The sequence below is a fragment of the Arachis ipaensis genome, chromosome B3 (genome assembly GCF_059453495.1).
Source record: "Arachis ipaensis isolate K30076 ecotype BB chromosome B3, ASM5945349v1, whole genome shotgun sequence".
In the NCBI taxonomy this organism is placed as follows: Eukaryota; Viridiplantae; Streptophyta; class Magnoliopsida; order Fabales; family Fabaceae; genus Arachis; species Arachis ipaensis.
Genome location: NC_142438.1, coordinates 88,471,820 through 88,493,702, shown reverse-complemented (window position 1 = coordinate 88,493,702; position 21,883 = coordinate 88,471,820). Strand labels below are relative to the sequence as shown.

General features: G+C 37.0%; 2 protein-coding genes across 4 annotated transcripts; both read right to left on the bottom strand.

The window, feature by feature from the left end:
* Positions 1-8,980: 8,980 nt before the first annotated feature.
* Positions 8,981-9,689, bottom strand: LOC107630611 (uncharacterized). Its single transcript, XM_016333809.3, has one exon. The coding sequence runs from the start codon at positions 9,545-9,547 to the stop codon at positions 9,128-9,130; it is 420 nt and encodes a 139-aa protein (XP_016189295.1). The 5' UTR covers positions 9,548-9,689; the 3' UTR covers positions 8,981-9,127.
* Positions 9,690-10,232: 543 nt separating this feature from the next.
* On the bottom strand, positions 10,233-19,359 carry LOC107630613 (RAF-like serine/threonine-protein kinase 20). 3 transcript variants are annotated; one of them, XR_015907139.1, is made up of 10 exons: positions 18,665-19,215; positions 15,161-18,458; positions 14,876-15,054; positions 14,693-14,754; positions 14,451-14,603; positions 14,194-14,357; positions 13,910-14,057; positions 10,943-11,065; positions 10,760-10,847; positions 10,233-10,675 (listed from the first exon to the last, which is right to left on the bottom strand). XR_015907139.1 is itself a non-coding variant. In XM_088507880.1 (10 exons), the coding sequence occupies exons 2-10, from the start codon at positions 18,444-18,446 to the stop codon at positions 10,497-10,499; spliced, it is 4,389 nt and encodes a 1,462-aa protein (XP_088364006.1). In that variant the 5' UTR covers positions 18,447-18,458; positions 18,665-19,359; the 3' UTR covers positions 10,233-10,496. The 3 variants fall into 3 exon arrangements, 2 of the variants coding, with proteins under 2 accessions (XP_088364006.1, XP_088364007.1); XM_088507880.1 differs by having other exon boundaries at positions 14,693-14,761; positions 18,665-19,359; XM_088507881.1 differs by having other exon boundaries at positions 14,693-14,761; positions 15,161-18,448; positions 18,665-18,874.
* Positions 19,360-21,883: the final 2,524 nt, after the last annotated feature.

Genomic DNA, 21,883 nt, shown 5'->3' with positions numbered 1-21,883 from the left:
TCCAACAATACTTTCACCATCTTGTCCAAAGTGTGCAATTTGGCTTTCTTTCTTTTCATCCATATTAATGTCTCCATAATTGATCAGTAAATCTACAAAGCCTAGGAAAGTTGATATAAAAACACCAGGAATTTCATGGTTAGATGTATGAGAAACTAAAGATTCCGTGGACTTAAATGATACTAATGCACTCTTATCTAAGCTAGAACTTTCTAGATCTCTCTCACAAGTTTGTTTATTACTCTCAGTTTCTTTGTCACTCATTGACTCCTCTCTCTCACTATTCTCATAGTTTATCTCAAAACTCTCACTTTCAATTAAACATTGATCCTTTTCACTCAAACACTCACTTTCTTTCTCTGTTTCTTTTCTCTCTGGATTTTTAAATTCCTCACATCCCAAGAACCCAGTTGAGAAAGTCTGCACTTTTGAATCTTCCAAGGACACATCACCCTCTGCAGCAGACTCAACAAATTCTTCCATCTCTGGCTTTGAAGAAGAATGAAAGATAGGCGTAGAAGAAATCTTCTTTATATGGCGATCTATCATTTGCTGCACCTGCTCCCTGTCAATGGCCAATTTGACCAAATCCTCCATAGTTACATAACGGTAACATTGGATTTTATCTGCAAGTTCTTCATGTAATCCAAACAAAAATCGTTCCATAAGAACCTCAGGACTCCTTTTAATATTAGCCTTGTCCATCAAATATAGAAACTCCTTGTGGTACTCTATCACTGATTGTGAACCTTGTTGCAACTTACAAAATCTTCCAAAAAATTCATTGTGGTATGATGATGGGACAAACTGGTTCCTCATAATTTTTTTCATAATTTAATTTTTTTTGCTACTTTTTTTTTGCAGACACTGACTTAAAGATAGAATAGTTGCAAAACCAAAATAAATAAGTTTTTTTGTTTTTTTTTGGACTCTAACATGAATTTACAGAAATTAAAGAGAAAAAAACAAAGAGACTAAACAACACCCATGGAATATGTAGATAAATAAGAATTTACCTACGACCTGCAACTAATACCAGATGATAAGAAATAGATTGGGAGATACGGGTTTTATCACAATAGATAAGGATTATTCAGTAAAGGACATACCCAAAGACACAGCGGAAACATAAAAGATAGATAAAGATTTTTCTACTAGACCTCTAAGATACCTGTTCTTAGCAACCTAGGTCACCGGAAAGGATTTCCTACTAGACCTTCAAAGAACTTGTCCTTAACAACCTAGATCAGAGGGACGAAAGCTGAAAGAACCACCATAGAGATCACCTTAGTGTTAGATCCTTCTATCTTCCTCATGCAATAAGCGAAGCAAATCACTCACCTTACTTCTCACATAATAAAACGTACTTAAAAGGAACTGAAATTTATTCATCAAAAGTTGTTCCAAATGGTCTCACCAAAGGTGTTTAAACAGGTCCCTAAAAAATTAACGAAAAGATAAAATAAGATTTTAAAATTTAAATTATATTTGATCTTAATGGATTAGATCAGATTTGATTTAAAATTTAAAATTCCTAAAAATACTACTAAGCAAATCAAAAGTAAATCAAATCTTCCAACAAACTCCAACAGCAAAACAAATTAAAAATAAATGGCTAAAATTCGAAAATTAATAAAATTTATGCCTCCTATTGAATTTGAAAAGCTTTATTGGGCTTCTTCTTGTCTTGCCTTAGCCCAATGGGCCTTATGAATTGTTGCCTTTTCAACACCACTGTTTTTGAGACAGACTCTTGGTCTTCTTGATATCCAAGACTGGCATGGCACAATTCTTCTAGAATTAAGATCCTTGAATATGACAAGATTGTTATTCTGTCCCTTAGCTCTAAGATGACGAAAATGCCCTCCTGACCACGTATCATAAAACTAACTTGAAAAAGTGGAAAATAGGGCAAAAGTAAGAGAATAGATGGGTGGAGGGGGAGTGAAAGTGCGTTAGGGCTTAATTCAATGTGTAATGAAAATTTTGCCCAAAACATCACTTGTGCGTACGCATAGACATGTGTGCGTACGCACACTAGTTGAAACAGGATAAGTGAGCGGACGCACAAGGGTATGCGAACACTCTGAGCAGAAAGGGGATTAAGAAGTGTGCGTACGCACAGAAGGCCTTTTTTTGTTTTTTTTTTCTTATAATAACATGGGGGAAGGATCATGTGTGCGCAGGCACACAGGTCCGTGCGCACGCACAGGAACAAAAATGGATAGGGATTCATACGCACAGGGTGTGCCAGCGCTCCCAGCAGAAGGAGTGTAAGCTAGTGTGCGTACGCATACAGTGTGCAAGAAGGGCTCTCTGTGTGCACACACAAGTGGGTGCGCACGCACAAAGCGCAAGAAAAACAAGGGAGCGCTCACACACAAGTCGTGCGAGCGCTCTGAATAGAGGACTCGTAGGCTTGTGTGCGCCCACACAGAGAGGTGCACATGCACAGAGCGCGAAATATAGAGATCATGTGCGTACACACAAGAGTGTGCGCACGCACAGTGCCCTGTTTTTCCAAAAAATTTTCTTCAAATTCTAGGGCACTCTACCTCAGCTCAACAAAATTTGAACCCCACAACATTCAAAACTTCACAAAATCATGATCCATACCAAAATCAACCTATCTAAGCTCAAAATTAAACTAATCCTAAGCTTGCTTAAAAGAAGAAAAATGCAATAAAACAAGACTATAAAGAAGGAAAAGGTAAGAAAGATGTTACCATGGTGGAGTGTCTCCCACCTAACACTTTAGTTTATAGTCCTTAAGTTGGACTTTTTGAGGAGACTCTTGTTAGGGTGGCCAATATTTCCACTCCTCCTTGAACCTCCATCCAAGCTTGCGCTTTAAGGCTCCCCCGGGATCCCATATTCTAGGTATCCACTCTCCTTCTTGTTGATCTTTATTCTTCAAGCCGGATGGACAAGCTCTCAAATTACCCTTGAAGTACCCTAACACACTCCGAAAATCACTCAATTGTGCTTCACACCATGCTTGAATCCCAAAGCTTGAATCAGCTTTCATGAAGGGCTTTGGACTCCTTTTGCAACCAACACTCCTTTCTCCACCATGTACCAACCCAAGAAGGACCTTGAGTTGGTAGTCCGTCTCCAAGATAGCATATTGATGGGGCCAATGCAGTTCATAGGTGAAACTGCCACCCACTCAATGTGCTCTTGGAACGAAATTGCTTTCTCACCAACTTCATCTTCCTTATCACTTAAGTCATACCTTGGAGGTTGCGAGAAATCTACCTCCATATCTCTTTCAAGCTCAATGGGAAGAGGTTCATTTAGATCATTAAGGGGATTGACCAAGGTGGACAAAAAATCATCAATGATAGAATCCACATCTAGATCAATCTCCCTCAACTCTCCTTTTACCTTTTCCGATGCACTCATCTCACCTTCCTCCTCTTGTTGCAGTTCATGCTCTAACCTTCTTCTTTCCCTTGTGGCTCTACGTTCTCCTCCTTACTACACTCTTTAGTTAATCCTTCACATTCTTCAAGAGGAGGACCTTGATCGGATGAGCATAAAAGAACCAAGCGATTTACCGCTTCGTCTATGGTGGCCATGAATTGCCCTTGTGTCCTTTGAAATCCTTCTTTCTATTGGAGAAAAACTTGAAGGTCTTAATGGTCTTGGGCCAAGGGTGGAAAAACTTCACATTGGGGTGAAAAATGAGGTTCATAGTTTGGGAGAAAGGTTGTATGTGTGGGAGGTGACTCGTGTTGGTAGGTGTTTTGAGGTGGTATGTAAGGAGGTGGATGATGGTGTGGTGTTTGAAAATGTGGTGATTGAGGATTATGTTGAGGGTATAGGCCATAGGTATATGGTGGTGGAGGAGCATAATCAAAGTGAAATCCACCATATCCTTGGTTTGGGTATGCATATTCGGGAGCATTTTGCTCATTGTAGTATAGAGGAGGTTGCTTCCTTCCAAAATTGATGCTTCAATCCCATGATGCAATCCAAAATTGAAGTTATCAAGCCCTACAAAATGATCACAACCATACTACAAACCAAGACGGTGACAACTCATAGAGAAAATTGAAAATAAAAACTAAAGACATCAATTAACAAAAGAAACAAAATCCTAATTAATAGCCAAAAATAATCAAACAACCCAAAAAGTATCTATTCACACTATTTACATATTCACAACAACCAAAATTATGGCACTCATTGTACTAGCTCCCCGGCAACGGCATCAAAAACTTGATGTGAGACGATCACGATGGTTCGGAAATTTAGGAAAACAATTTCTTCGTTGGTAGCATAGTCCAAACCGACAAGTAATACTCCCAATCAACGTTTAATTTTTCTAATTAAAATAACTGACAGTAGTTAAATCTCGGGTCGTCTTCTCTAGGAACTAGTGCCAACAAGTGTATAAAATTGGTTGTGATGACCAAGAGGGTTTTCAATAATAAGGAAGCAAAGAATAAAGAGATAAAAGAACGATCCAAAATTACAATTAATAAACGAATAAAGGAATAAAGGAACTATGTATGTAATATAAACAAGTAATGCTTTAAAGTGATGGAAATGTGGTTCAAAACATAAATGGAACCTTGACTTGGGATAAGTTATGCAATCCCTTCCTTGCCATAACCATAACTATGATAATTATGATGGATTAATCTCACTTAGTCTACCCTTAACATCGAAGAGTAAGTCAAGTGAGCATAATTATTATTAATCCACAAATCCTTGCTAACTTACAAATTACCTTAGTAAAAAGCTAGCGTTAGTGGAAACAATAACAACTAACAACCCAAGAATTATCACTAAATGTCGAACATTATGACTCTAGTAATCTATATACTCATTTCACCAAGCTAAGGGGTGGAAATCTATCCCATAATCAAAATTGGCATTTCATCAAACACATGGAGGGCATAATCATAAAACATGGCAAAATTGAAAAATTACTTAAAACTATGAACAACCAATGATCAAAAGTCAAAATTACAAAACTATATATATATTGACAAGAGAAATTAAAATGTAAGAGTGTAGAACAAGTAGTGCAATAAAAGGGAAAATTAAGAAATACTTACAATGAGATAGCAAAATTCAAGATCAAAATTGAACTATAAAATGCTACATTAAAAACCTAATTAAAATTCTAAGAGAGAATTTTGTATACTACACTATTCCTGCTCCTATTATGTATTTTCTAATCTAAAAGTGAGCTCTCTTTCATATGTGTTGTTGCCCCTTCATATAGCACTTTGATTTCAGCTTCAGCCTTCCAGAACTGGGCCAAAAAGGCAGCAAATTCGCGAGCCACGTGACATTTTAATGAGGTCACGCGATGGTACCTGTGCGTATGCACACTTGCTGATTTTTCTCCTGTGCGTACGCACAGAAGTTTTGCATGGGCACACGTGCTAATTCCCATTCTGTGCGTACGCATAGAGTTGTGCGTGGATAGAGGTGCTGATTTTGACCCTTGTGCGTAGGCACACTCTGAAATACTTTTCTCCTTTGTTTTCTTCATGTTTTCTCCCAATTGCATGCTTCTCTTCCACTCATGTCAAGCCATTCCTACCTATTATCCCTGAAATCACTCATAAAAAATATCAAGGTATCGAATGGAATGAAAGTTGAATAAAATTAATTAAATTAAGCACAAAATAGCATGTTTTCACAATTAGACATAATTTAGGGAGAGAACACAAAAGCATGCTATTTAGGTAAATAAATGTGGGTTTATATGATGAAATCTACTCAAATCAAACCGACATTTATCGTCAAATATGGATTCATCAGTATTATGTAGGTTGAATTTGGAAATTATGAATGAATGGATATAGTGGAAAGTGTATGGTCTAGGTTTTCAAATGTTTGAAAGATAATTGGGGACCACTTATATATGATTTTGAGAATGGTTGGTTTGATGGTGAATTGAGTGTTTTGCCAATTTTGGTAAAACCTTATTTCTGAAAAATTTGACGAGGTATAACTTGGTCTCCGGACTTTTGTTTCTGATGAAATTTAATTAATTAAAAGTTGGGTCCGAGAGCTTTAAGACGTTCGAAGAACAGATGAAAAATGTTTTAAAACGAAAAAGTTATGTGCATTTGAAGTTCGGTACAAAAATCTGAATTCTGCAGCTTTTGAAAATTTTCTAAGTCTATCAGGGCATGCGTACGCAACGCGAGTCTCCTTTGTTGTTTTCAGTGCTCACGTGTGTGGACGTTGCTTGTGTATGTTATCTTGGCCAAATAACACATATGCGTACGCAGACAGGGGGCTTGCGTACGCGAAACTCCTGTTTTGCTGAAAATTTGTTTTCTTACAATTTTAACTCATTCTCTAACTTTCTAAACTTCTTTAAGTGTTGTTTAAGACTCCTAACTAGTAATTAGACTTTGAGTTCATTGAGGATGAGTTAAATGACTTAAGAATGAGATTTTTCTGTTATGAGTTTAGAAGACAGAGACTTAGATTTCTAAAGTACCGTGGATGGACCAGTTGAGTGAATTGGCAGAGTACTATATTGATGATGAACTTGTGAAATTGAGGATCGATGATGAGTTTGGAAACTTGGGAATTAGATGATTATGGTTGATGAGATTAATGATATGAGAATCCATGGACTTGTGCTATGAGCAGTGATCACTATGACTGATTTATATACTATTGATATGCTGAGATTTGGCAAGTCGCTATGCACCTGGCAAGGACGATGGTTAATCCCGCTTGTCGAGATAGCGGTGCCAATGTAGGGGCGGTGACAGTCTTCCACCTACGTTCAGATGTGAGGACTGCGGCAGTCTCGTGCTATCATAACCTCTCTTGCCATAAGAGTGAACTCGGGTACTATAACCCAAAAGAGTGGGTCGAGCAATATATATATGGGGCACAAGAAAAAGTGTTGGACATTATACACCAGGAAGTGCCAAAAAATGAGCCGGGCACTATATCTCAAAGACGTGGCAAGAAAGTCTACATCCGAAAGGTTGTGTCGTGTTGGCAGTTGAACCGACAAGTGATATCACGAGACAAATAGGATAGACATTCATCATATGCATCTTTTACATACTTGCTTTCTTTGATTACTTTAGTTATGCCTAAATGAATCATATGTCTACTTGCTATTTGTTTTACTTGCTATATATGAATACTACTTGTGCTTTACTTGTTTGCATTACTTGTGTTTTCTGCTGGGATTGAGGAGGCTTGGTAGGCGGTGGCAATGGGATCGCATGGAGGATAGGTCGGTGAAGGCTGTGAGACAGCGGTGACTAGTTCTAGTTAGAAATTCCTTAAGTTAGTTCACCCTATTTATGGTTTCATTTATATTTATCTCATTAAGTTTGAATATCTGTATCGATGTGAAGTTCTAGGATTGCCTTTGGTGTCCTAGAACCTTATATCTTATCTATTGGGCATTGTTATCATACTAAGAACCTCCGGTTCTCATACCATATATTGTTGTTGTTTTTCATATGCAGGTCGCAACCCACCTCGGTGAGGTCGCAGATGGTGACAGAGCGGAGGATGGCTTCTCTTTTGTTTTATTCTGCTTTACTTTTGTTGTAGTTTTTCTCTCGTTTTTTGTATATCACAGTTATATCTTAGAGGCTTTTGCTTTTTAAACCTTGAGAGATAGGAAGTAAGCCTCTTATAAAACTCTGTTGTATTTCTTGACTAGTTAGCCTAAATTCCGCAGGCTGTGCCTAGTACCTTTTGTATATCATATATATAATTACTTTGTTTGTCTATTAGCTACTACGTTGTATCCTAGAGCTATAATGCAAGGTTGTATATTTATATGTTCTGTTCTTATCTTGCCTACGCATTTAGTTATCGTGTGTGAATGCTTCGCACTCTGTATCTCTATTTCTATGAGCCTTTGATCCTTTATTCCTTTGATCGAGATTCTAGTTATACTATTTCTTGATTATATACTATTATATGGAGTTTTAGAACTGTCATGATGCTTTATCGCCTTTGCTTCATAGCTATAGGTGAAGTTTAGTGTGATAGGGTGTTACACGGTTTTCTCTCTCTTCCCGATCTCTCTTCTCCCTTAGCTTCCTTCCTCTGCTCTCTCGATTCTCTCTTTCTTTCATGGGCGAATGGGAAAAAAGCTCTGTGTGTGTGGGGGGTATTCTTTTTGAATCAAAAGGGATAAGGATAGGTATTTTTAATAAAAAAATCAGGGTAATATAGTAATTGAAAACTAATTTTAATCCGAAAAATTATCTTTAGCAAAAATACTATTTATTCATCAAATTGCAAATTATTTTTAAATAAATACCCTAATCCAAGAATTAGAGAAAATCAAATTAATTTCCTTTAAAGTCATAAAATAAAGTTCGAAATCAAAATATTCAAATTAAAGCATAAAAAAATCTCATTACTTTTCAAATACAAAAGCTTTAAATCATAAACAGAAAAATATTCAATTAATATAAAAAAATCACTAAAAATATATTTTTAAATAAATATAATAAATCAAACATAACATATTATTAAATTTTTTAAAATTTGGAGTCTTACAATATTCATTTGTTTGGGTCATATTTAATTTGTGGCGCTTAATGTCTATAATAAACAAGTATATTTTGATTACATGTTGATGTAATACATATTGTTTAAACCTAACATACATATCTTTAATCTACAAACATATCATTAATATTACATGTTTTATTTAGATTAAGTTGTAATTAATAGGTCTTTGAGTTTTCCTCTGTATTAATATTCGATCGTAAATTTTTTATTCAGCTATTCCGTGCAACTCACAGGTCATTAAACTAGTTCTTACTTATCGATGGACACTAGTCTTATATCTTACTACAAATATTTTTTTATGTTACAATGTCAAATTATTAATAAAATCGTTAAGAATTTTAAATTGTTCAGCAGGATTAGTCTGTAAATTGATTACCCGGACACGCTGCTACTAGTCCTGTTTCTTTTGCTTTCATTCTACTAAAGGAAAATTGGTAAGGCGAAAAGAGAAAAGCGAAAAGCAAAGAATCTTGAGCAAAAGAATGGTCTTTACACAATAAACTAATTAAGAATAACTCTACCGCTGAAAAGACTAACAAATGAACAAGTTCAACCGATAAAATCTAATAAAACTTCGGGTCTGCTCCAATCATTGTTCGGTTTGGCCACGTTCAACTGCAAAAGGAGCGCTATACCTTGCTGAGAAACTGGGAGGCATATCTTCGTCTTCACTCGGAACTCCACTGTTGAAGTTCAGCGCATAACTGTGTTCATCATACTGAAACCTGTTCCTCTGCTGCTTCTTGCCGTAACCATTTACCTTTCGAATGAATGTCTTCCACTTGGGACCTGCAATCACTTCTGACAACTCCTTCATCTTCCTCAACCTGGTTCTCAACCAGGACTCTCCCTTTTGCTCTGCCAAGCCTTTGCCTTCGCCGTGGCTTTGCCACCATCCCAACTCGAAAACCTGGAAGCATCCAGAACCGCACATGCTGCCAGGCTCTTGGTGATCCTCGGAATATCCTTCCTCATGTTCCACCAATGGCCTTACCTCAAAAGCAGCCATATTTTGAAAGGAAAAACAAATATATGAAAAATATGTTCGAGGCTGGAATTATGGGCTTTAGTTTTTTGCAAAGAATATATACGTGATGATTATAAGGAAAAGAGATATATAGATGCAACCAAGGAAATGTCACAGAAAATTAAGCTGCAGCTGTATTAAACAGCTGCAACCAAAAAAGATAATAATAAAATGTGGAAGTACAATTAATTGAAATAATCTTATCTGGAGTAGGCCTAAGCCACTTAGAGTGTCAATCACGTACATGCCAATTGGTATTCAATTAGCATCTCCGCCACTCACAAAGACCTAATAATCCTATTAATATTATAAGAATTAAAAAGAGGTGGGAAAGAAAACGAAAGTGGTATTAAATATCATATGATTAAGCATACATAAGAAATGATACAATGATTTTGATATATTAATCTACACTGAATGGATTGGATAAAGCCGGCTTGGAAGGTAGGGTATCATGTATGTTGTGTCATCTTAAGCTGTCGGTGGCTCCCACCACATGATAAACAACAGAGTAGGATGAGTTGAAGGGAATGAGTTAACGCCTAAAGATTGTGATGAATTAGCACCAACACTCAACCATAACATTCATCTGAAAACATATATCATTCAAACTACTATATTCTTTGTCACCATCATTTTTTCCAAGAACTGTAAAAAGATTAAAAAATAAAAAATTCAAAATATTTTTTCTTTCGCTTTTCTTTTTTGACTGAAGAACGGCACATTACAAAAAGCTCATTGAGGTTTAAGTGTGCTGTACTGTACTGCTAAAAGGCCTTACACTAAGTACTATTTGACACTAAGTGCTAACAAACCTTGTACATATTACACAATGGACTGATCTGAAAATCAGATGCAAATCTGGATTTCAACATGCTGCTATTGTAAGAAATCATTTCTGCATTTGGCTCTGGTATGAACCAGGTTGTTGCTATTGATTTTGTCCTTTGGGGGAGACCTTGGCTGCCATCTGGCGTAATTCATTGGCGACCTCAGTGAAGGTTGGTCTTTCTGATGTCTCAGATGACCAGCACCGCTCCATCAGTAATCGCCATTCCGGATCACAGGTTTCTGGAACTGGAGGCCTTAAAGTGTTGCTCACAATACCCCCTGAATTATGTTTTCCAAACCCACTAATCAATAACTGAAAGCTGGCCAATCAAAACTAAAGCATGGATTCAACCACTGGATTACCTATGATAGCTCCATAGTGCAAGTCAGCATATGGCTCTTCTCCAGTGAGAAGTTCCCACAGGACAATACCAAATGAAAACACATCAACCTGAAAGAGCAAATATTAAAACAGCAAACTAGTTAGGAGAATAGAATATTCAGTAAGTATCAAAATACATAAATAGTTCAACTTAGAACATATACCTTCTCTGAGACAAGGCTGCTACTTCCATTCAAGAGTTCTGGGGCCATCCAGGGTAGAGTTCCTCTCACACCCCCAGATATCAGGGTCTGACATTTCACTTTTGATAGACCAAGGTCACCAACCTGGTATCATGATGGAAAGTATAAATAATAAGCTAGTGAATACAACATATATTCTATATTCTATTCTCAGGCCAATAGTGCTGCATTGAAGATGAAAGCAAGTACTATAGACACTAAAAACTATTAAGAAAGATGGAACTTAGTGTTGCAGAATGGAGCAATCCCAAATCTCAGTAAACATGGTGTCAGTTGTTCTACATGTGAACATGGAACTTGCAAGACCAAGTATTAATTTGCCACTGCCATGAAGCCATTGTCCATAAATTTAGGATTAATTCCATCATTGCATGACCAGTAGAAAAATCATTTACACTAATATGCAATCAAGTATTGTCAAATCAACACAAGGGCTCCAATTGTCATAACTAAGTCTCACATACAATGCCATATCATTCGAAATGTAAAACTCTGGCACATTAACAGTGTATCAATATTAATATCATATACCTAATGACAATTGATTTCCATCATCATGAAGAAACAAATATAATTACAAATGAGAATGAGCACAACGTTATAAGAATACGGTGCAGAGAAAGGAAAAAGTTAATCCAATTTGTTTTGTCTTTTTGAAGATGTTCATTGGTATCAATAACCTGGCACTATAGGAATAAAATATACTTGATTCCAATACTATATATGTAGACCCACCATCAGAAGAACCACCTTGAATCCTCTTTGCATTTTTCAGCCTTTATTTTTAATATCATTCATGAGGGAAAGTCTTGACCCAATGGTAAGTTGTAGAGTGACCTGGACGTCAGAAGTTTTTGAATGGCAATGTTACATCTAGTTAGGGGGTTCATAGTTCAGTTTTTTCATAAACTGAACTGCAATAAACCATTTTAAATGGTTAAATGGTTTAGAAACTGAACCAAACTGCTTTTTCACATAGCAAACTGGTTTAAACCAGTTTATAATGTAGTGCATCAGTTTAAACCAATTTATAAAAATAAAACCAATTTTAATTTAAAAACTAGTTTAAACTGGTTTATATGCTAAATAAGTTTTAACCCATTTCTCTCTCTCTCTCTCTCCCCCTCTCTCTTCCCACCCACTCTCTCTCTTTCACAGGAGCCCCAGCTTCTACCAGGCGTTGCCTCAAGAATTTCACCATTGGAACTGCCCAAACAATGAAATAACACGCCAACAATTAAGTCAAAATTAGTAGAACAAATAACTGAATATTGACATTCAAGAAAGTCACACATTCTATTGATAGTGAAAGTTCCCCCATTCCTCTTAACCATATATATTTTTTTTAAAGCATCCTCTTAAGAAAATATTAAAAACTGTCAAAACCAATTCAAAAGAAACACTCCTATCAAATTGAGCTCTCTTGTTTTCCTCCGACCTCTAAAAACTGATTGCTTAGGGGAGAAAAGGTATTTTTGAAGGGTTAAAATCATGGAAATTGTAGGATTTATTGATGAAGAAAAACAAATGAAAATAATATGTTGGAAGCTCTTTTGAATCTGTTAGGGACTTGGGTATTATGGGGTGCTCAAAATCCTACATCTAGTAGTATGGGATGCTTGATGTTGTATATAAGGAGAGTGGTTCTTCTCCCTTATCAGCTAGCTTTTAAGGTGTGGTTTCCCACTTTCCCACTTTCCTCAACCATAAAAACGAGTAGAAACCAGTTTTATTTGGTTTAGAGCCAAACTAAACCATAAAAACTGGTTTCTAATAAACTGGTTTTTATAAAAAACTGTAGTTTCAGTTTACTTGAAAAAGATGGTTTATTTAAAACTGGTTTTTTTTAACACTCCTATATCTAGTATGCAATGAAAGCTAACTACCTAACCCTAACTTCACTGAGGGATCAAATTGTTAAAAATGGCACAAAATGTTCCAAATGCAGCATCAAAATACCTAAACTTCATCCATCAAGTTTTGCTCTGATGTTCAAGATTCCCAGCATAATGCTTTTGCACGACTAAATGTCTTCACAGTTTTAATATATTCATTTTGACAAACTTGGATTGCAAAGCTTAAAAAGAAAAATGAAATGAGGAGGATAACAAGAACAGAAGACATGCAATTATGTATCAAAATTACTGTGTTACCAAATACAATTTGAATGATCATTAACTAACAGCTAAGCTGCATACAAAGTTATATCTCTTCACAATTATTTCAATAATTTTAAACTATATATCCAAATTCAAAACAAATCATTGGTGCATGCTAACTATTACCTAATAGATATTCTCATCCACAAATCCAAACCTACACAAAAAGATAATGGTTTATATCCAGATATCTTAGTAAGGTTGTGCTAGCATATTCAAATCTATGACGTATACTACAACCTAAAATCAATGCCCTTTATTTTTTGGTTTTAAGTCACTCCTCTACTCTCTATAGGGAAAAAGCTGTAGATCTCTAACAAGTTTCCCACTATAGGTGCAGCTAATTAAAAACGTCACACAGTCATGTGTCTTCTGTCATCATTATACTCATAGTCAACATAAAGTATCACACTCCTTATGTCGTCCTTTCTTAGAAATCAAAACTCCGCAAATCAGACTCTAGTAGCAAAATCACAATCTATTCCATCAAACTCCTTCAAGCAAAGCCACTGCAATCCAACATCATATCACTCTATCATACCCTAGACTTAAAACTTTGCAAAAAATACAGAGCAGTGGTTACGGGATGACACATTCTGATCACAGCATTACATAGAATTGGTAAAAACCACAGGTACACATGGAAATTACCGCACTAACCATTACCTGCACAAATGCAAATATTGTAGTAACTAATACATGCCTACTACATATCAACATGAGAGAATATGAAACCAACAATAACCAAATCAATATCAAACAATCAAACCTTGCATATTGGGCGGTGTGGATCTCGCAGATTCACAAGTAAGTTGTCACTTTTCAAGTCGAAGTGTACTATGTTTTTCCCGTGTAGGTATTCCATACCAAAAGCTACGTCCATAGCAATCAAAAGACGCTTGCGCTTGTCAAGATTCCTGATAAAATCATAGTAGCATTGAACATTTATCATTTTGGAAATGATCGTATACTAATCAAGGAAAATCAACTAATAGATGGGCAAGCGAGCGAGAAAGAGTGCGCACATAAATTATAAATATGCAAAGTCACTACCTCTCATTCTTCTGCAAGGCATTTCTAAGAGAGCCATTAACCATATACTCAGTTACTGTAGCAACAGAACCTCCTGGACCATCAAGCACAACACCATAAAAAGCTACCACATTTGGATGGTGCAAGTCAGCTAGCTTGATTGCTTCATTCCAAAAGTCAGCTCTCTGCTTGTAGCATAACCATGAACAAGGTACACTAAGATTGTTTAGTTAACAGGGGTACAACAGAAATCAGAACAATTACTAATGTAAACATACCAAACGCTCTTCCTCTGAAGGCTTTCCAGCGAAACACCGATCATTAATCCGCTTTATTGCAACATCCGTGCCCCTCCATTTTCCATGATATACAGTACCAAAGGTCCCAGAGCCCAATTCTACCAGCTCTTCAAGGTCACAATTCTTTATAACCTAGCAACATATCAGGAGGTTTTGAGCTTAGCCAAGCTGGCTGCATGAAAACACAAAAGAGTAAACATATTGACAGCACAGCATTCAACCTGCAATGCTCCAAGATCTGTAATTGGAAAACCAAAATTTGCCTTCTCTGGAAGCTTGCTCTCTACATCCTAAACAGTAAAAGATCAATGATGTAGTAGCAGCACAGTACTAGTAGCAAAAAAACCAAAAAAAAAAAAGATTAAAAAAAATAGAAATTCCAAGGCAACTATAAACAAAGTCACCTGTGCTGTACTTTTACACTGTACATCTATTTCACTATTTTGAACATATCCATCTTCTGTCTCTCCACGAAAGGAAACATCTCTGGCATGCAATTCAGGATTTGAAGGAATGCTCGAGTGCAGAACAGAAGCAGCTACGCCTTCAGCAACTGCTTGAAGCTGTTGGTCCTGGGATGATCCTTGAATTAAGAAACCAAAGCATACTCAGTTAGTGCTACAAGCTCCAAAATAATATATCATCAATAGGGCTAATTTATATATAGTGGGACATAACAATTTACATACCCTTGGCAGATCGAGCATCTTCCAAAGCTAAATTCTGTTTGAATGCCAGGCCATTATCCAATGGAGCTGCTACATTCTGTTCAGCACTGTTGCCTGGATTCTCACCAAACTGGTCCTTATAAGAATAATGTTCTTTCTCTAATGCAATTTTTTTAGGTCTAGGTGGTGGAAAGTACGAGCCGTGTATATTCCATGGATCCTGATTGCTAAAAAGTGAGTTTGAAGAATCCTGTGCATCTCCAAACCTGACAGATGGTGAAGTCGAAGATGAGAATACATCACCCTTGTGATTACCTTCTTTCGATTGAGGATTTGAATTAGGAATGCCCGGAACATGGGGTTGGGCAACCTCATTATAATCTGCTGGCCTGGAATTATTACCGTACGGAACTTCCATAATAAAACTAGGAAGTACATCCATCGTATTAATTTGATTTGCGTCGACATCCAACTTTGATCTACTAAGGTTGTTATCCAAAGCCCCTTTCTTCTCTACAGAACACTGAGTACTGTGATCTACTTTATCATAACTTGCATGAACTTCAGGTTTGTCTGCATAACTTTCAGGATTGATTATCTTGAGGGGTTCCACCCTTAAATCAACAGGTTTGAGATGGTCCTTTGCAATCCAATTCTCCACAATATCTGCTTTTGAAACAATGCTAGTGAGTTCATTGGTATAACCTTTTGCAGATTCTTGAACTGTACACTGAGAAGTTTCAACAGATGCGCAACCAACTAAAGGCATATCAGCAGTAATAGGTTTATTAACAATTACATCTTCTTTAGCCCAGTTTTCTACTGGAATCACATGTTGGCAGACAACATCATCTAGATAAGGCAGTGGTGCTGTTCCTGTGCGACCAGCATTTAGTAACTGTTTTTCACCAGCTCCTACAATTGTTCCCTTGACAATTGTATTCTGGTGATCCAAATTGTCTGGCTTCTGTGAGAAATGCCTCTCACCTTCAGGCTCTGACCCAAGATTACAGGACAGCACAGTTGCTTCTTTATAATGCATTGCTCCAAGCTCAGACTTGCCAACAATCATGGGTCTGGTCCCAACTACTTGCTCAACCATGCCTTCTGGTGTTGCTGTAGTTACTACAACTTTATTTGTTGCCTGCGCTTTTGAATTGTCATTCATAGGGAGACTATGGTAACTTGGGTTTGAATCAGGAGCCAGACCTGCACAAATATTATGTTGATCCTGAACCACTGGATCTGAATGTGCATGGGGTAGCTTTTTCTGACACATATAACAATCCTCTGATCTTTGGGTTTTTTCGGGATTCACTAATGTTTGTTGGGGTAATAATACATTAGGGAAAACAACATGCTCTGGTGGAGGAGCCTGAACCCAGCTGTAACTACCTCCAACTATGACAGAAGGGACTTGACCTGGGTATGCACCGTACCTGTGTTCAGCAGGAAGCTGAAAAATCCTTACACCTGACGTATTTCCATCACTATGTTTATCCAAGACATTTTGCTGCATCTGCAGCAATAGTTGTGGTTGAATAGCATTTGATTGTACACCTGCATGAGAAGATGATTGAGCCATTGTCATTTGCACAGCAGGGACTACTTGATGGGTCACAAGACCATGAGTATTTTCATGTAATTGATGCTGGGAGTATATGGACCCAGCCTTGCTGAAAAGCTCAGGATTTGAGAACCCCATCTGACGAGGCAGCTGAACAAAATCTGCATTGTTCATAACTTCTGGGAAAGGATCAATCAGAGGGTGCATATAAAGTGCAGGCAGAGGATTTTCCATTCCAGGTTGCTGCAACCCAATATGCTGCTGGGATAAAGTAACAGGCACAGACTTTTCAAACTGCAACTCATTATGGAAAGGTGGTCGGTGATTTGGACCAGAGTTAGTTACAGTAATGTCCGAAGCTTGCAAATTAGGTGCAGGTGGTGGAGCTTCCTTAACAGGATGCTGCAACCCAAATTCCTCCTGGCATAAAGTAACAGGCACAGACTTTTCTAATTCGACCTCATTATGAAAAGGTGGATTGTGCATTGGACCAGAATTAGTTGCAGAAGTGTCCAATGGAATCACAAAAGCATCTGAGTAAACTGATGCAATGCTTTCAGGAACCTTCATGTTTGAAGTAGCATCCTGAGAAGCAGCTCCATTTCCCGCAGGCATGCCAGATGAAGGCACTTGACTGACATCGGCTTGACCAGCAATCGAGCCATCAAGAGCTTCTATCACACTCAAATCAGAATTCTGGGTGGAAGCTGCACTTTTAATACTCTCTTTCCTTGTCAGTTTACCACTAATCCCATCTATTATTCCATTCACAGCTTCAACGTATTTTTGCCCATTATCCTGTAAGTCTACAAACTGCACCACACCAGAAGGATCAAGTTCTGAAGCAGAAAACAGAAAGACCCTTAATTTAGCAGAGCCATCAGGAGACCTTTCAATCAATTTTTCATACTCCTCCATCATATTATCAAGATCCTCAGGGCAGGAAACCGAAACCAATGCATCAAGATCCTCATCAGGGAGCTGATACTTGATAACCACAGGCTGCCCATACGTATCAGTCATCTTTTGTGCCAATTCATTGAAGCTCGTGCCTCTCCTAACACTAATGATCCTTGTTTGCCCCCCAACATACCTCAATTTTCCATCACAGGGTCTAGGCAAAATCTTACCACCATAGCTGCACAATAGCTTCATTTTTTGCCCAGATACTGAGTCATTCATGCCCTCATTACTGCCTTGATCAGTTCTGAGAGAGGAACCAAAACCAATCCCGCCTGGTACAACAGCACCACCTATCTGATGAACAGCATTTCCAACCACCCTGCTGCTGCCAGGAAGGGCATTATCAAAGCCATTACCAGAAACCGAATTTCCCAAATTAATAGGATATCCATGGGAAGCCGCAACCACACTACCCAAAAGATCAACGGCATTGGCTCCCATGAACCGATTGGCAAAACCTGAACCATAATTAAGCCCAACAGCGGGGTTTACAGTGGGGTGAACCGGAACAGCAGGACGAACACACCAGGTAGGAGAAGCAATAGCCGAAGTTACATTTCCGTACGCTATTCTAACCAAACCAGCATCAGAGACAGACGCAGGGTAGACAAGCGGCACCGCACCAGAGCTAACATGGTCCCAAACCGAATTTGGAGGGAAATATTCTGCAGTTTGAAGCGGTTTACTAGCAGGAGGAACGAGTGGCTCTTCGGCCGCAGCTCGAGTAACATTTAGTGATCTTAGATCGCAGGGAACAGAGGTTTGATCAAATGCCATGGCTGCGAAAGACTATTAAGAATTTGAAAAATAAAAAATCAATCGAATAACAACATCTGAACATGAACCGAAACATAAACCTAGAAATGCAATCCTACATTGACGTCAATTGCCAACGGAAAATGCAATTAAAACCCTAGTCAAATTCAGCAAAACAAGGAGAAATTCAAAATTTACACACGCGCGCTCAGAGAGAGAGAGAGAGAGAGAGAGAGTACCAGAGAACGATGCACTGTCAGAGAGTGATAAGATAGAGAGAGAAAGCGGTTGATCGGGTCGTCGAAGGATAACAAAACCTATTGCCTTTTTTCCAAAATTTCAGGGATTTTAATTTCCCTTAAATACTATGCAAGTCTTCACTGTTGCTTGATTGCTTCTTCACTTTCTGTCTGTCTCTCTCTGCCTCTTCCCCTCTGCTACAATGTAACCTGTCTTCCTTTCATTGATTTTCACGGTTATTATTATTATTATTATTATTATTATTATTATTATTATTATTATTAAATAATGGGTTGATTTCAGACTGAATGCAGTTCAAGGAGAGTCCAGCAGTGTTTGTGTTTGTTACATTTTCCCGGGAAAGTGACGGAAAGAAGCAGGAAATGGCGGAGTAAGAGAAGGAGGAGCGGGGTAGCGAGTAGCTACAGAGAAACTACTCAAAGAGGGCACGTTTAGTTAATGGACCGCTTCATGCAGCGTTCTTTAAATTTGGGGTTTGCGTAAAGCTAATAACAAGATAGTGACCCTTTTTTTTTTATAGAATTAATCATTAAATACAAGTCATTTAACTAAATAAGGCTAATAAGTATTGATACTCATGCCTCTCTACTAGACATTTCTTTTCTTCTTCTTCTTTTTCTTCTTCTTCGTCTTCTTCTTCTTCTTTTTCGTTATTTTTCTCTATTATTATCGTGGTCACCACCATCTCCTCCCTCTCTTTTATTTATTTCATCAGATTTTCTTCTTCTTCCTTTCTCTCCTTCTCCTCCTTCATCTTCATCATCATCATGGTTATAGTCATCGTCGTCTTCTTCTTCTACGTATTGTCGTTATTGTTATAGTTATCGTAGAATTTTTATCATATTGATGGCATTGTCTAATCCAAAATTTTCGCAATAGAATTTTCTCAAGTTTCTTCTTATTTGACTCTGTTAACAAAAATAAAAATAAAAAAATATCAAACAAAAAGGAAGAAAAATACATAATACTGCAAAATTTACTTGGAAGAGGATGAATCTACATCATAGTTGTCAAAATTAAACCGGTGATCGAACCGGTTAGGTTACTAAGTCACTAAATTACTGGTTCAACCGGTAAGTCACTAGTCAAACCGATTAACCAGGTATAATTAAATAATTATATAAATTTTAATTATTTTTTCTTTATTATAAGTATTTTTATTTTGTTTTTATAAAAATAATTATCATTTTTAAATTTTAATACTTTATTAATGAGTTTATATTTATTGTATTATTATATTTTAACAGGTAAAAACTCACATACAGTTATTTTCATGTGAAGTTGATATTTACGAATAGTTAGATGATTTGAGAAGTTTGACTAAATATTATCTAACGATTTTCAACTATCAACTTCATATGAAGACAATTGCATGTGAGTTTTTACCTATTATTATATACTATAAGTATTTATTGAAAAAATAATATTAATAGATATCATATAATCATGAAAAGAAAAAATTAATTGTGATTAATAAATTTTTTTTGTTTATCTTTTTAGTTTACATATATTTAATAAAATTTATAGTTAAATAAAATATAATTAATTTAAAAATGAGTGACTTTAAAATTAAAATAAATTTAATATAAGTAAAATAAAAGATTGCTATATGTATTATAATTTGTATATGTGTTGGTAAGAAGCATTGCCAACTTGGTGGTAAGATTGTCCTTGTTGAATCATGGGCTAATGAGCATGGTGGACTTGCAGAACTGTGGTGTGTCGTAGATTTATCTTCAACTGCACCGAGCGGTTCGGTCTGGCCCGATTTCACCAGATTTGACCGGTTTGGCTGGTTGATAAACTCCGATTTCGGGATTTATCTTGTGCTTATTTTAGGGGATTTTATCACCTTTTCCCACATTTATTCAATGAAATAGCATGGTTTTGTAATTCTCCCTTGAATTGTGCTTAAGTGTGAAAATATGCTTTTTAGGCCCTTAAATTGGTGATTTTAATTCACTTTAATTCCATTCGATGCCTTGATGTGTTTGTTAAGTGATTTCAGGTTCATAAGGCAAGTATTGGATGGAAGAAACGAGGAGAAAAACATACAAAGTGGAGAATGCATGAAGAAACAAGAATTGGGAATGCATTAATGGGCGCGCACGCATACAAGGCGCGCACATGCCGAAGTGATTTCGCATAAGGACGCGCACGCGTACATGCCGCGTATGCGTGGGTAAAGAAACAGCCAATCGACGCGCACGCGCACATGGCGCGTACGCGCCGATACTAGCACGTGACCCACTTAAAGACAAAACGCTGGGGGCGATTTCTGGGCTACCCAGGCCCAATTCCAACTTGTTTCTAAGTGTATTTCATGCAGAATTGAAGTCCAAGCAAAGGGGGGATAATTAGTTAGTCAACATGAGCCTTTAGTTAGTCCAAGCTCCCTCTTCTCTCTAAAAGTAGGTTAGGATTAGGTTAAATTGTCTTGGATCTTGAATTAATTACTTGATTTCATCTTGTTTCTTTTACAATTTCTCAATTCTACATCTTGATTTCCTTAGTTGTAAAGTCAATTTCTCATTTTGCTCTCTTGTATGTTGATGAACATTGTTAGATCTAATTTCTTTTTAATGAAATTTCATGTTTCTATGTTTCTTTTATGTTAATCTTGCTTGCTATTATTGATTTCTCACTTATGAAAGTTATGGGTCTCTTTAATTTTAGCATTTTGTGATGTTTACTTTTATTGCACATTAGGTGTTTGATATAATGCTTCCTATAGTTTTTGAGTAGTTTTCTTGATCCTTGGCTTAGGCTAAGGGGATTGAGTGATCTTGAGTCCTTGGGCTTCATTGAATTGGTAATTCTAGAATCCTTGGGGATCAATTTGATAACCATTGACTCTAGCCTACTACTAAGTCAATTAGTAGCTAGGTTGGGACTTATGGATTGATGTTGATCAAGACATTTGACGTGCTCTAAGCCTAGGAGTAGACATTACGTACTTAAGACTTTAGTGAGTAGACCTAATGAGCTCGGTTCCTCATAATTATCAATATTTGAATTGTTGACAAGGATAGTGATCTCAATTACCTAAGTCTCAGCCAAGAGTCCGTTATCTTGCTTCCCTTAATTACATGCTTGATTTACGCGTTTTGTCATTTAAATTATTGCTCATTTAATTTCTTGCCCTCTTATTAATCAAACCCCCTTGCATTCTCAGAGCCAATAATTGACCACTTCAC